Source organism: Anneissia japonica, unplaced genomic scaffold, assembly GCF_011630105.1.
Source record: "Anneissia japonica isolate Jap-2015-1 unplaced genomic scaffold, ASM1163010v1 scaffold573_len2283161_cov171, whole genome shotgun sequence".
Classification (NCBI taxonomy): Eukaryota; Metazoa; Echinodermata; class Crinoidea; order Comatulida; family Comatulidae; genus Anneissia; species Anneissia japonica.
The window spans coordinates 1,311,206-1,327,552 of record NW_022719802.1 but is presented as its reverse complement, the minus strand read 5'-3'; the positions used below and the strand labels follow the sequence as shown (position 1 = coordinate 1,327,552).

General features: G+C 33.3%; 2 protein-coding genes across 2 annotated transcripts in view; both read left to right on the top strand.

Annotated features, from left to right (window-relative positions):
* Window positions 1-1,740, top strand: part of LOC117111052 (protein FAM136A-like) — a 2,962-nt gene extending 1,222 nt beyond the window's left edge. The window contains exons 2-3 of the mRNA XM_033253934.1: window positions 221-361; window positions 1,417-1,740. Of these exons, the coding sequence (XP_033109825.1) occupies window positions 221-361; window positions 1,417-1,611 (336 nt within the window). The 3' untranslated portion in view covers window positions 1,612-1,740. The remainder of the gene's footprint in view (window positions 1-220; window positions 362-1,416) is intronic.
* A 9,750-nt stretch (window positions 1,741-11,490) lies between these two features.
* Window positions 11,491-14,988, top strand: LOC117111007. The gene is made up of 4 exons (XM_033253863.1): window positions 11,491-11,585; window positions 12,018-12,380; window positions 12,884-13,246; window positions 14,686-14,988. Exons 1-4 carry the CDS (start codon window positions 11,568-11,570, stop codon window positions 14,911-14,913), a joined length of 972 nt encoding a protein of 323 aa, XP_033109754.1. The 5' UTR covers window positions 11,491-11,567; the 3' UTR covers window positions 14,914-14,988.
* Window positions 14,989-16,347: the final 1,359 nt, after the last annotated feature.

The following is a 16,347-nucleotide window of genomic DNA, read 5'->3' as shown; positions in this document are numbered from 1 at the left end:
AAAATTCAGGTATAAAAATTAAGAATTAAAAGTTAGGTGCGAAAGTGCATTAGCGCAAATGTGTAAAATAAGAACAAATTTAGACCATTTGAGTCTGAAATTGGCAAAAAAGATGAGAACAATAAAAGCATATCTTAACTATTGTATTACTGCGTTAGAATGTTAGCACATTAAAATATACAGTCTGTAAAATTTAATCAACCTGTTGATTCTCTTACAGGGTGATATGTACCGGTGCAGTGCAAGATGTTGTGATAATACTTCAAGCAATATGGAAGAAGCTCAGCGTTGTATAGAACGTTGTTCGCAGCCATTACAACGAGCACAAAACACAATCCAGACTGAGCTTCAGGATTACCAGGTCAATCTAAATTAGCTTCCACATTCAAGCTGTCACTCAAAATAACTGTAACCTGCTCTGACAAAACCCACCGGTTGTCCCAATTTCTAATTTTACGCAAGCACCCAAAAAATTTAGAATCAGATTTTTGAACATTTTCAGGTTTTGCTTGTTATAAAAGAAGATATGCTTGATCAAGTGTTATAGTTTAGTATGGTAAAAATCATGTTTCTACCACACTGCAATCACAATAAAACTTTGGTTATGGATAGGAAAATTAATATTTTATCTGACAACCTCTAGTGGCATCTGATGACTGAGAGATCCAAATTCTCCAAACTGGAGGAAGATGTCCATCCCAACCCGTAGTAGATATACTGTATCAACCAATGCATCATTTTTTGCAAAACGTTCATGAAGTTAGTCATACTGTAATTCTGTAATATTATTACTGTATTATAACAATTATTAGAATGTAATTATTTTGTTATTACAATTTGATTATTGTATATTATTATTATAGTTAAACTTTCCTAAGTCGACTTTGCCTATTAAGTCGATCTTATTTTGCATGTCAAATTGTTTTGTTTTTGTCAAATTTTATCTAAGTCAAACAATTTTTTAGTGCCATTTTGGATTCAACTTAGGAAAGTTCAACTGTATTATTCGTAGGAGTGATGTCACCTACATTTTCCTGACGCAAAAACATCAAAATAGCATTGTAGTATCTGCTGCTACAGTTACATAAGGATCAGAATCAACACTAGTCACTTAGCACAAGCTCAGTGGTCTAGTGGTTATGACATCAGTCTAGTTATCTGGAGGTCGTAGGCTCGATTCCCACTTGAATCACTTGCGATTTCTTTTTTTTTAAAGTATTTGGGATGTACAGTACCGAGAATTCAGTACGATAACATGTCAGGTAGAGCAAAAACATCACTCCTATTATATTTTCCTTATGCAAAAACATAAAAATTATTATTATCATCGTTATTATTGTTCATCAGTTGGCTTTGGAATACTATTAATTATTGTTATTGAGCTAATTATGGAAATACTCTTTATTTTGAATTCAGGAAAGACTACAGCGATGTGCAGTACAGTGCCAAGATGATGTTAAAGATAGGTTATCACCGGGAGCCAGCTCACAGCAAATAGATGCCTTGCGAGGAGAAATGGAAAGTTGTCTTGTCAAGTGCGGAGATAAACATATAGCAATACTACCAGCAATGATGAAAAGGATGAAATCTACTTTATCACAATATCAATAGAAGTTATATAATACAGTAGAACCCCGTTCTTTAGGGCACCCATATTAAGGGGACACCACTATTAAGGGGAGGACTCTATTAAGGGGACACTCCTACTAAGAACCGAAAGGTCCACTGATTAATCTCAGATAAGAAAGTATAATACATACTCCAAGTATTGAAATACACGCCATCGTGTTGGGATTCAATATTTCGACATTAATTATGTCATCATGATGACATAATTAATGTCGAAATATTGAATCCCAACACGATGGCGTGTATTTCAATACTTGGAGTATGTATTATACTTTCTCCTACTAAGGGGACACTTTTTGGGCACAAATCATTGAAAATATATATCTTAATACTGAAGCCTTGTTTCCTTAAAATCGCTACAATGTCGCTACAATGTTTTCAATGCAATCGTACTGCGTAACCTTCCCTATTAAGTATTAAGGGACGCTTTTTGTTCCCAACCGTGTCCCCTTAATATGGGTTCTACCGTAATCAATTGAACTTGTGTGATAGTGTAATGATTTTGCCTGGATATAGCAGAGATATAGAGTATTGTGCATTTTATTATACTGTAATAATACTGTAGAAGAATTTGCATGCCTTGTGCCAAAAGAAACAAGGCATGCACTGGTGATAAATATAATACATACAATACCAAAACATCCTATCAGGTACCCATCTATACTTCTGGGCAGTGGCATCTCTAGGATACATTTTATGGGGGGGGGGGGGGCGCTTAACTGTCCAACAGTGGTTTTTCAGCTTGTATGCCTGAGAAGGGATAGGGGTATCCCCCTCTCAAATGAGTTTTTTTTTTTTAATAGGGACCTCTGAATGGCCAAGAATGGCACTCTACAACTGTTGAAAGGCATGTTTTGGCTTGTTGTAGGCCTATTTTTATTTTATTTATTTTTTTGGCCCTTCCCCCACTGGCGCCGCCACTGCTTCTGGGTGGACAAATGAGGTGAAGGAGCTTGCCCAAAAGACAAGCAAAATACACAGCTAGGGTTTGAACCTCCAACCTAGAAATACTGAAACAACTCCTGTGCCACCTCATCCACAAACTTTTCATTTTTTGAGAGAAAATTCCTCATTAATTAATTGAGCATTCTGGATTGTAAGGTGCTACTGTACATTGTTGCTATTGGTTGGTGTCGAATTATCTAATACATGTAATTGAAAATTTGTATGATTAAATATTGTTTACGAACAGTGTAAACAAATGTGATTCGTGTACAGTTTTTTTTTTTTAACTATTTCTTTAAATATTAGTTTTCACAAGCGTATTAAAATGATAATGAATACGTTTACGTCATCATGTTTTTAGTCAATCCATCCTATAGAGGTATGTAGCATAACTTTCACAACATAGGCCCATCAATGACTTTTATATGAATCAACGATTTTCAGCTGTTGTATGTACAGTACTGTGAAGAATGTTAAGGCACGAATGATGATAATGAAGATGAAGTATTCGTTATTGTTTTCGAAAATTTGTTAAATCTCCCTATTCTGTTTTTAGGTTGGAGATTCAGTAAGGCTTGATTACAAAATTTAAGGATATAATAATATAAATAAGAATTCGTGAATTAACATCATCTTGGCTTCCTATCCAAAAATTAATCATCTATTAGATCCATATGTACCACTCCACTAGTTACAGTTTATCACCGAAACATATAGAAAAAAAAAACCCTCAATCATATAAAAACTTTAAATTGCTCTTTTAAAATAGTTGCATATTATTCTATCATCTATAACTGGGGTATGATATAGGATGGAAATATTGTTTTTCCATAATTTACAGGATTGCAACGTATTCTAAAATTTGATTGTAGAAATTTGAAAGTCGGTGTGCTATTATGGTATTACACTACGATTAAAATTGTATTGCATACGTACATGCTCAGTTGGCAAGAAAAAAAATCGTATTACAAAAGTGCTGCTCCGTCTGAGCAGGTCTGTTACCAGGATTCTGTAAGGGGAGGGGGTTTCATGTCTCATGAGAGCCAAATGTCCAAGCGATGTATCGTGCAGACCATAGGGAAAGCGCTTTCATCTAGATGTGTATAAGAGACAGAGTTTAAACATTCTAACAATAAAATGGTGGATTTCATCATCATCCAAAAATCCTGCAATTAAAATATCGTAAAACCTCCTCATTGGCTTAATTCATTAGGACGCTTGGATGGGCTTCTTTTGAGGTTACTTTTCAGAACTAAAGAGGGGCGGCTCTTTAAAATTTATACCGAGATATTGGGAAGTGCTGCTATACAACAATAGTACTAAATTAAAAAAACAAACAGAAAATTAACGTATTTTAAGAATTATATTGACCAAAAAATGCCGACGACACCACCAAATACATAATAAAAAAGAACCCTTTGAAAGGAAGCCCATACTCTTGAATCAAAACCCCTCTGGCTTCTTTTCGAGTTGGGCTTCTTTTTAGATTACTTTTGAAAAATAAAAAGGGGCTTCTTTTCAAGATAGAATTCTTCTCAAGATAACTCCCACTGGGTCTCTTTTCGATGCTTTACGTGTATTGAATAAAATTATAGATCATAAGTTATCAATTTTTAATGAGACAGAGAATGAAACAATATAGTTTTCTCAAATTTACAGACTTTTTTTTTATAGGATGACCAGAATTTAATGGGTTGCTCCGCTAAACCTAGTAGCAAGGGTGCCCTGAAACGGTGAATACATAACCGGCTCGTCGGCGGAGGTGTAATAGTAATACATCAAATAATTTCATCTAGTTCCAATGTTATGTAATTGGTAAAAAGCAAAATTCTTTCTAAATAAACTGATGATTGACTGTCAAAAGAAACGTCCTATAAAGGAACTACAAACGTGGTTTCAGAATGAAATACGTAAAATGATATTATATAAGAAAGAAATGATGATGTCGATGTCATAGGCTAATATCTTATACTACCATACAAATGTGAAGGTATCTAAATAATAACAAAATGAACGTATAATGGAATTACAGTAGGGCATAATTATAAAAATACAGATAAGATCTTATGGTAAACCTCGAATTGAAGTCCTTTTTCTTATTTTTTTTTTTTTTTTTTTGCGAACTTTTTTTTTTTTTTTGCGAACTTTGGATGGGCTTCTTTTTGAGATGGGCTTCATTTCGAGATGGTGTTTCTTTTCGAGACTACCTTTGCAAAGCAAAGATGGGAGCTTCTTTTCAAAATGAATACTGTAAATTTTGTGAATTTGTAATATAAAACAATAAATAAGGCCACTGGTAACATCAATCCATGGAGTGTCTGGCATTAAATTGGCTAAACTACTGTATATCCAAGCTTGTATTTATTTATTTATTTTTGTTTTCTGAAATTCATGTACAGTGTGTAGACCTCGAAAAGAAGCCTATGCTATCTTCAAAAGAAGCCCATGGGCTTCTTTTCGAGGCTAATTGTGGTGAATTGTCGTTCATGAGACTCACTTCGCAGAAAAAATGTTCTGTATATACTCAAATGTTCGTTTTCGGCACCTTATGCCAACATTGTCAAAATGACAGATTAACGTTACATAAGAACATGAAATTTTATAAAATTCGTAAATTTTAAATTGCTATAACTTTTCATTTTCTTGGTCAATTTTCACAAATCAAATTGCAGTTCATAGAAGCATTTAACAAGCTCGCGGTCAAAAAAAAAATCAGATGTAACAGACATTGCGAACCATAAAACGAATGGCACGCATAGACTAATAATTGATGGCTGTACTCGCAACTAGTATCAGATTGTCGATGCCACAGTAAAATTAAATTATGTGCGTCCTTCTGTTGAATTACCTTGCTTCAATTCGACGGTATTCAGAGAGTCATATAAAGAGTTGCGACATTGATCCGCTCCTCGGTTTGCGAAAGTCACGTGGTACACACCGTACAAATGTGTCCAAATCTCCCGATGAACACATGTAAGGTATATGAGTTCGGTATATTACATAGTATTTTCACGTTTAATTGTGTTTATGATGTTATTACTTAATTAATAACTACTAAATATCAAAAGCGTGATTTAGAATTTATCTTTAGAATTCGAATATTTGCGCGTGTTCACGCGCGCTTGATAATTAAATGCAAGTTACAGGGAATTACATAGAAATTATAATTGGAATGTTAAACGTTCTACTACTTTAATCTATGACTGAAAAACCTGCCTTTCTTGTCAAAAAAGGTATTTTTTTCTCTTCACTTAGGCCTACACAATATCAGTTTATATATTGCGGCCAACTGACCTATACTGTTTTAATATTTATAAATAATAATAATCAAATTAATATTACAAGATTTGTATAGCTCTCGCTCATATTTAATTTTAAAGAACAACAACCTAGATACCCTATTTACGGATCATTGAAATCACTAAAGCCGGACAAAATAAGCTAAAAATAATGAAACTGGCTGTTCAAAATTGAGCTGCCAACACTGATTTTGATAAAGCAGTCTGGAAGAAACCATACGGTAACAAAACCAATGAATTAAGGAGACAAATGATTGCCCTTTACTTTTTAAACAATAATTTTCTGACAGTGATAATTAGGTGTACTGTCAATTTGCGAACGAAAATGATGGGCCCCATTGACATATACTCTTTTGATATATATTAAACCTTACAGTAGTATGAAAACATAAAGATATGGCTAGCACATTTGTCTTTAGTAGTCATCTAAGTTGGTAAAACGACGATGTCGATTAAATAGGCCTTCTTTTATTTGATTATGATCACGAAAATAACTTGTTGTTTCTCTTTGCAAAATTCAAGGAAAAATACTAGGATATTTTGCTGTTTTGTTATCGTTTTTTTTCCACAGAAATTAAATAACATAAACAACATAGATGTAATCGAAAATAAAAGAGTAACTAATCTAAATTACATTTACATTTTGATATTTAGGGCCTCTATGAATAGGCTTATCTGATAGTTAATTGATTATTTTTTGCTGGTCGTCATATATCATTTATTTCGCCAAAAAAGCAGGAGCCACTTGAGGGTCTGGCAGGATATCCTAATTGAAGAATACCTCGAGGTCCTCTCCGTCTATCGACAAGGATTAAAGAACTGCTTAAAAATAGTAAATTATTACAGTATAATATAAAAATTGGATATAAAGTAGTGAAATCATTAAAAAAAAATATTTATAAATATAGTTACATGAAATTCAACTGCTAAAAAGATTAAATTAAATAAAATTACAGAAGGCTGAATTGAATTAGATTATACGATATTATACCATACACGGGAACGCGCATCGCGTTGGACACAGAATGGCTTTTAAATTCCCAATGTCGCAACTCTTTCTATCTAATAATGGCTCTGACGGTATTGTACAGGTGTCAGTCACAATCATAGAGCTATTAAACTGCTCTATTATCTCTATGGTCACAATGCGTGTCTGCCATTTTTGTTACCATAGTTTTTTTTTTGTTTTTTGTTTTGAAGCGTTACGAAGCAACGGAGCGCGGATGGTGCTCGCGGTTTGGCTGCGCGGAAATTATGCCATAGAAACGAGCTCCACAAAGTACGATCATAAACTTAGTTACAAGTTGTAGGCATTTAATATGGCATAATGACATACAAACGCAAAATGGTCAAACAACATCGTAGTGAGCAAATAAAGGTGCTTTCGGGAAAGACGTTCTTTTTTGACTTAAAAGGAAGTCCAACATCCAGAATCCGAGCACTTGAAATACATCTCAAAGGCCTTGGTGGCATAGTACAGACGGTGTTCACGAAATCTATCAACTTTCTCATCACTAATCAACGACTTGGCGAAAGAAGTTTAAGGTTAGTTTAAGATTGTCAGTCAATTGAAACTTATCGAAAAAAATAAAAGATAACTTTAAATTGCTCATTTTAAATAATTACCGAAAGGTCCACTGATTAATCTCAGATAAGAAAGTATAATACATACTCCAAGTATTGAAATACACGCCATCGTGTTGGGATTCAATATTTCGACATCAATTATGTCATCATCAGGAAGGTAATGACATAATTAATGTCGAAATATTGAATCCCAACACGATGACGTGTATTTCAATACTTGGAGTATGTATTATACTTTCTTAAATAATTACCTCAGCCAAGGATCGGTATGTTATCACCGCTGTCTGTCTGTTAACAAGAATATGCAAACACTAAGGAATTGATATTTTGTAATCTTATTAATCGTATTAACTAATTGTTAGTGTTATTTCAAAATTTATGTCTGTTTCTTTGATATTCATTTAAAATGAAATTGTACTCTATCGAAAGGATATACATACTACTATCTAAAAATGAAGCAAATGGGCTTCTTTTCGAGACAGACTTCTTCTAGATAGGCTTCTTCTCGAGATAAGACCTACTGTCTGGGCTTCTTTTAACGGGGATTGAATTTCTCATAATTATTTGCTTTATAATGGATCACAGGTTATCAAATGTTAATGAGACACGTAAGGCAATGTAGTTTTTCACAAAATTTACAGAGATTTTACAATAAATATTCAGTAGGACTACCAACAATGTAAGGAATACGCGGTATAGAACGGTGTGTCTGTCAATTTGTATAGAGAAATATTATCACGTTTACATTTTCAATGGAAAGCTACTATTACTTACTGTAGCTATACAAACTAATCAATTCAAATTAGTCTTATTTTTCTTCCTTTTTATCTTAATATAGTAATGTTTTAATGGATGACCAAAATCTAATGGATCGTTCCCGCTAAGCCCAATTGCAAATGTGCCACAAAATGGACATGTGGATGGTCCTGTTAGAATTGATTGACACTCCAGAAAGGTCCACTATCCTTTGGGTTTTCTAGTACTATATTGGAACCTCACAGATAACCACACTGACAACGCGTTAATTTACCATTCTCTTCATATTTTTCAGATCTGCAGCTACAGCTCCAAATATAGTAAGTTTTCTTTTTTTGTTAAAATCGGAATGTTTAAATTTTGAAACATACGGTAGTCAACATTATAAACATGTCTAATATTATTATAATACATAGACCTTACTGTATTATTTTTCTTAATAGCCCTATTATATATAAGCCAATTTACAATATAAGTAGCCTTATTATATAATATTTATATATCTGAACTTTAAAGAGGAATATGCAAGGGCAGAAAAAAAGGTTACTCCAACCTGGATTCGAACCCATAACCTTCTGCTCTCTTTTTACAGACGCCTCAACCAATTATCAATCACAATTTTGGAAAATAAGGATGATTAAAATTTAAAATGAATAATATTTAGTGTAATCAAATATAGATAAATATTTATGTTTTGTAGAATTCTAGAAGATACATTCTTGAGAAAGCTGCCTTGTGGAATGTTGAAATTAAACACATCGATCGTATCCTTTCATAGTGTAAACTTAGATCTTGGTATCTGCAGACAATTTTATCGACGAGGAAGTAACATGGCCACTTTTTTTTTTAGGTCTGAGCAAACATATAATTTTATTATTATGAGTTCAATCAAATTGTTATTAAATTATTTTCTTTTAAGTGAATTTTACAGAGGTTTCAAAATGGATAAATTCGCTTTCTGTTAATAAAAAATCGATAAGAACTACTAATATACTCTCACATACGTCACCCTTAAGGAATCGAACACAGAAGCTTAGAAGAAACGTCATAAAAGTCGAAGACAATTCAAGGTAGGTGGTTTCATGTGTCAATAACTTTTTATTGCAATTAATTCATATTAGGCCTAATTGTTAAGTTATGATATAGTTTTATCATAGCTAGCTGGCCAATGTAAGCCATAAACATTTTTAGCTCTTTAACAAATCTAAGAAATGGCTGAATTACCTAAGTTTATTCTGCATTAAAGGCCAAGAAAACAGAATACAAGAAGTTTATTAGTCCAAAAAATTAGAAAATTTTATAAAACAGAACATTAGAATTTTTCTCATTGCCATAATGAGAAGTGATGTTGAAATTACAAAAAAAAAAAAAATTGATTTGAAAAGTATAAAATAAAATATACCAACAAAAAATAATAGGCCTATACTAATGAAATTTATGAAGTAAAAAAAGTAACCCCGACCTCAGCGATACTCGAACCATAACTGCAGTTGGCAAGAATGCTGCTGGGAGTTCTTACCGTAGCTAAAGAACCCGATCTTTCGCAAGGCAGTGCATTTTTATGTCTCCTACCTAGAGTAATGTTATAAGTCAAGGGTGAGAATTGTTCATGCATTTCACGGTAATATTGTGTTTAACATAGCTGTAGATAGTTTGAAACGCTTTATAAAACGCAATTGCTTTAACATAAAAGTTTAATTACCTCTTTATTATATTCCAAATATGTAAATTGACGCCATATTTTTTATATGCGCATGTTTTATATAATTGTCTCGGACAAAGTTTGAGGAAGATCCCTGAACGGAAAGTGACCAAAGTGCCGGTCAGAAAAACCCAGTACAAAACCACAGGAAAATATGATAGAAGAAAAAGAAAATCAGAACAGAAACAATGACATTTTTTGCTGACGCAGAAAAAGCCAATAAAAAGAATGAAAAACAATGGCATTTTCTGCTAGCGCAAGGAAAATCCAAATAGTGATGTTGTATATATAAGTATTTACAAATTAATGATGGTTAAGTTATATTTAATGGCCGTACATAAGCATTTTTTTTTTTTTTTGAGAGAGAGAGAGAGAGAGAGAGAGAGGGAGAGAGACAGTAGCTTATAGAATGAGAGAGCTTAATTGTAGATTGTAGATAATTTATAAAACAAAGTATTAATGGATGTTTTGGTATTACAGAAACTATAAGGTTGGCTAATTAAACTTTTTTAGGGTAATTTCAGTTTATGTATTCCTTTTGTCGTTCTGGCCTGTTTCTAAAATTTACTTATCAGTAAATTATAATCTTACAGAAAATATCGGCCCACTACCAAAATAATTCCAAAATGGCCAATGGTTGTGCCAAGCAGTAGTCCTACTAGATCTGGAATGGTAACGAGAAAAGATACCAAGAAACAAGTCGCTGCTGTGTCCACAAGACCCACTGCTGTTACCGGTACCTCATTAAACAAACCTCAGGGATATTGTGAATCATGTGATGTAAGGTATACGATAGAGCATAGTTGTTGGCTGGCTGTCAATATATGATCATGTTTCCACTTGAAAACAAATCATAATACTAAGGTGCTTTTGCTTACAAATAGAGCAGTTTAGCTCAGTCAGTGGTGGTAGCCACTGTGTGTGCGCTGAACCGTGGAGATCTCTAGGTCCCCGGTTCAATTCCCATCGCTGCCTCTCCTTGTATTTCAACTGGAAGGGTGAAATACAAGTTATAATAGCGCACCGTTTTCGGATGAGACGTTTAAGCCGTTGGTCCCGTGTGCATTGATGACTCATGTGCACGTTAAAGAACGCAGTACACTCTTCGGAAAAGAGTAGGGAATTGTTCCCCGGTGTATCCCAATCACCACCAGAAGGACCCCACTGGAAATAAGTCTTCTAGACATTCGTGGGCTATCCTTGGTGGTTACACCGAATAAATCTAATCCAATCCAATCCAATACTGAATACGAAGTGTATTCATACTACTATAGTTCAGTGAGGGGCAAACTGAATTGAAGTGGGGGAAAGCACACTCCGGGCCTATTGGGTCAGCGATAGGGCCTACATTCCTGATGATGATGTTGATGATGATGATGACTATGACGACGACGACGATGATGATAATTATTATGATAATTAGGACCATGTATATCAAAGAACGAGAGCATGAAAACAATTAAAGAAGCTGAATAAGTTGATATAGTATAATGTTGACGCTCTCACCAATGATTTCCTTCAGATTTGTAAACGCTATTACACATTTTAAGTCGGCTAAGCACATAAAATTTATTGCTAATGAAAAAAACTATGCAAATTTCAACAAGGAACTACAGAAAGGCAAAACTGTTGATGATTTTTTGCAAGAAATGGCCGCCCTTGATACGGTGAGATATTGTTGATATATTGATAATAATAAACAATAATAATATGCTTTTATAAAATATTTATACAAAAAAAGTAATATTATACTTTATTTTTTCGTTTATAGCAGACGGTACGCATATCTTAAGCTTACACTTCTAATACATGAAAACAATAATAATTATTATTACCATTATTATTCATTACTATTATTATTTACTCAATGATAAAAATGTCTTGTTATTTTTTGAGGTAAAAAGATTTAATTTTAATAAAGTAATCTATATTTTCGGCATAATTACACTGAAAATTTAGGCCTGTAATTTTGTCTGATTTTCAAGTATAATTGTGTAGTTGACACTACATTTAATCTAATCAAATAATAAATTATTTAGTCAAAATCAATCAATTAATCAATCAGTCAATCAATCAACCAATCATTCTACCATTCTTAGAAGACATCCACATCTGCTGTGACTACCCGCCAGCGCAGTGCACCAGCCTCCGCTCCAACGACCCGCACCCCGAAACAAATACTTCGAAAAAGAAAAGGATCAAGGTCGTCCAACAGCATCCCATCAACATTTCGAACTCCTGCTAGGGGTGCCGGAGCACTAAGTAGCCCCCCATCCGATGTATCTTTAACCCCTATGGCTGTGTCGTCTCGTTCGACAGCTATCGGACACTCGGTGAAACGCAAATTGTTTGATGATAGTAATGAGGATAATGATGATCCAAGAGCGACAAAGAATACAAAGAAACAAAACAAAGCAATGGTTAGTGCTAAAAGAGGAAGACGATCCAGCTATGTTATACAGGTAATTGCATAATTACGGTATTCGATGATATATATTTGATGAATTGATAATAATAAACAACAATAATATACTTTTTTTTACAAAGTAAGCAATATTAAATTTAATTGTTTTTATTTTTCGCTCATCGCAGGCGGTACGTATATCTTAAGCCTACAACCTCCACTACATAAAAGTAATAACTGTTATTATTACCATTATTATTCATTACCATTATTACTTACTCGTTGATAAAAATTGCGCGAGAGACTGCTGCATTATGCGCCTTATAAATCCATTGATTGAAAAAAAAGTCTTATTATTTTATAGAGGTAACCTAATCTTTATTTTCGGCTACATCATCACATTGAAAATTATTTAGGCCTAGAATTTTGTAGTTGCCACTACTTTCAATCCAATCAATTATTCAATCGATCAATATCGACCGACCGACCGACCGACCGATCGATCAATCGATCAATCAATCAATCAATCAATCAATCAATCAATCAATCTTATATTTTTAGAAAACATTCACATCCGCTGTGACTACCCGCCAACGCAGTGCACCAGCCTCCGCTTCAACTACCCGCACCTCAAAACAAATACAACAAAAAAGAACAGGATCAAGGTCGTCCAACAGTGTCCCATCAACATTTCAAACTCCTGCTAGGGGTGCCGGAGCACTAAGTAGCCCCCCATCCGATGTATCTTTAACCCCTATGGCTGTGTCGTCTAGTTCAACAGCTATCGGACACTCGGTGAAACGCAAATTGTTTGATGATAGTAATAATGATTATGATGAGCCAAGAGCGGCAAAGATTACAAAGAAACAAAACAAAGCAATGGTTAGTGCTAAAAGAGGAAGCCGATCTAGCTATGTTGTACAGGTAATTATTATTATTATTATTATTATTATTATTATTATTATTATTATTATTATTATTATTATATACTATTATTATTATTATTGTTATTATTATTATTATTATTATTATTATTATTATTATTATAATTAATAATCACAATTAGTCAGTGGCGGATACAAGATCTCAAACACACGGGGCGTCATCTGCCCGATAATGCGCAATACGTATTATAAAAACATATTGGTATTATTTCTGGTATTATGGCAATAGTGAACTATCAAAAAATTATACTACTAGTACTAATATTGACAAATGCTGATAATGAGAGGAGGATGACGAATATGACAAAGTTGAAAACCCCTTCTACCTATACTGGATTACTATTACAATTACAGCATAATGGCTCTGGACCCAGTTGGTCCTATACTAAACCAAATATATTGATAATTAAACTTAAGTCCTCAAGAACTGCTAGTATAGAAGCCAGCTTTTAAATAGAACCAATATGACTAAACTTTTATTGAGTCAAGTGTTTTACTCTATTCTATTCTAGAAATGTGTCTATACTGTTGCTTCAATTTATCACTTTTGAAGCTACACACATTTCAGTCACCGAGTGCTTAAAAAGAATCCTAAAAATTAGATGGTAGGTGTACATTGTGCGAAATAAAGTACCGGTAATTCTATAAAAAGAAAAAAAAACAAAACACAGTAATTCTAAGTAAAAAAAAATACGCACCGAGATCATGTATCGAAGATAGAGATACTCGGAAACATATTGCGACTGCAAAACAAAAAAAAATCAAAAACGAAAAAAAAAAAAAAAACTGCTACACTAAAAAAAAAACAAACAAAAACAACAAAAAAACTGCTACACTGCAGTAACATGAAAACCTTATGCGCCACTTGGCCTGATAAAGGTGTTAGCATAATGACATTTCCTATGTAGACCTTCGTGTGGGATTCTGGAACACAAGAACATATCTTATAATGCGTTTTAATGTCGTTGTCGTGTCGTTATTGTGTCTAGTGTAAATGTAGCTTTAGATGATATTCCGGTATTTAATGAAATTATACACTGTGGTGTATTATTATAAAGCCTGATATTGAAGTGATGAAGGGTACTTCTAAAACAGTTCATTTATTAGTGTTAAAACCCATCAAATCAATAAGAACAGGAGAATTAATGTGCTCATATGCTCTATGTTTTAATAATTAAACTTTCCTAGCTGAATTCTGTTATCTTTGAAGTTCAACAACCCCAGACGTTGCTGAGCCAACGAGTGAACAATAGCAATATACAATCTTGAAGTATAGTGTTGGCTGTAGACAATGCAGTTCTGCGGTAGCTTTTATGTCTTCCCTGGTACTCTATTTCTAACTCAGATGATAAGTGTGACAAAGAAAATTAATATAACTTGTCAAAGAGTTAAACATGTTGTTGTTTTTCATATTCACAGGATTTACAAGAACGTCTGCGTCATCTTCCAGATGTCAATGCACAGAAGATTAATACAGTACCGACAATGCACAAGACACGTCGATCCAGTCAGACGAAGAAAACCAGAAACTCTGCATCGATTCGACGTATTGTGAGCACACTTAAGGAAGGTTTAAAAACTAAGAGCCCATTGTTAACTTCGATGGAAATGAGAAATGGAAAAATGAAAATATGTAACACCAAATAGGCCGAATTTCTTATTTCAAAATTTTGCAGAATACTACGACTGAAATTTTTGCAAATATAGGTGCTGTCTGCTTTAAGTACTAATGAGCCTACATGACATTATGATGAATTATAATAAATGCATTAATATGGATAGTTTCTGTCATAATTAGACTTTCCTTCTATAATACCTTTACCATGAACACTCTACCACAACCAGACCGCTCTACCATTGTCATTACCATGACTACTATACGACTATCACTCTCACTAACTCTACCGGAACCATTGCCAATACCAGTACAATTGCCACTATATATCCCTATTACTATCACTAGTACTAGACTAGACTAGAATAAAGCACCACCACCACTGCCACTACTACCACCAGAACTACCACTACCACCAATCTACTACTACTAATACTAGGCCTAGTAACTAACGTACCAGTATCTATTGTGCCTAAAGTAATACACATAATATTTAATCACTCTATAAACTATTCCGGGACATCTGAAAGCTTGCATTTATGTTTTCATGTCTTCTTTATCACCACAATAAACAATCAACATCGACCAGTCCACCCTATTTGAACTTCCCCATGTATTTAAATTTGTAGATTTGTAGTTCAGCTTTCTCTCTTTGTTCCTTTGTGCAATGGTACTACGTTTGTTTTACGATAGGTCTATAATTTCATTTTAATACATCGTCATGTTCAAGACTTGTGCTAGGCTCATAGCCTGCATTTTTCAAACTTTATTTAACATTATTATTATTATTATTATTATTATTATTATTATTATTATTATTATTATTATTATTGAGAAAAAGCCATATGTTCTCTTTATACAATAGAAAGACTAGTTATTATTACTATAATAATAATAATAATAATAATAATAATAATAATAATAATAATAATAATAATAATAATAATAACTAGACTTTCTAATGTAGGTTTGTAAAACAGAACATAGAACAACGATAATTTGTTGTTATTATTTCTATTATTATTATTCCTATTATTATTATCATTATTACTATTTAAAATTGGTTTGATATCCTTATAGTCTTCCCTGTTTAGCACTCCCCTCCTATTATGTAATGTTCGTATGTTATGACTTGCAAGTTTCTCAACTTTGATAAGAAACTTACAGGTAGTACTAAAAGAATAAATGCTCCTAAACTCTTATGCAACAAATTTGTTATTTTCAAACCTGACAAAGAACGTGGTGTTGTTGTAATGAAGAAAGGGCATTGTGCTGCTTTCTCAATTCTCTGATCCGAAGAACTTCAAGTAACTCAATAACTCAACGCAACTGAATACTCAGTATTCGTACCATTATTATAATGGAGAACCATGGAGGAATAATATTGTGGAACTTTATTTTATTATTACTATTACTCGTCATAATCATAATTACAGCTTGAGCTAGGTTTGTAGTCTACATTATAT

Coding starts and splice junctions, on each gene's coding strand:
- LOC117111007 (XM_033253863.1), top strand. Junction 12,381..12,883: donor GATCCAGCTATGTTATACAG/GTAATTGCATAA, acceptor TTATATTTTTAG/AAAACATTCACATCCGCTGT. Junction 13,247..14,685: donor GATCTAGCTATGTTGTACAG/GTAATTATTATT, acceptor TCATATTCACAG/GATTTACAAGAACGTCTGCG.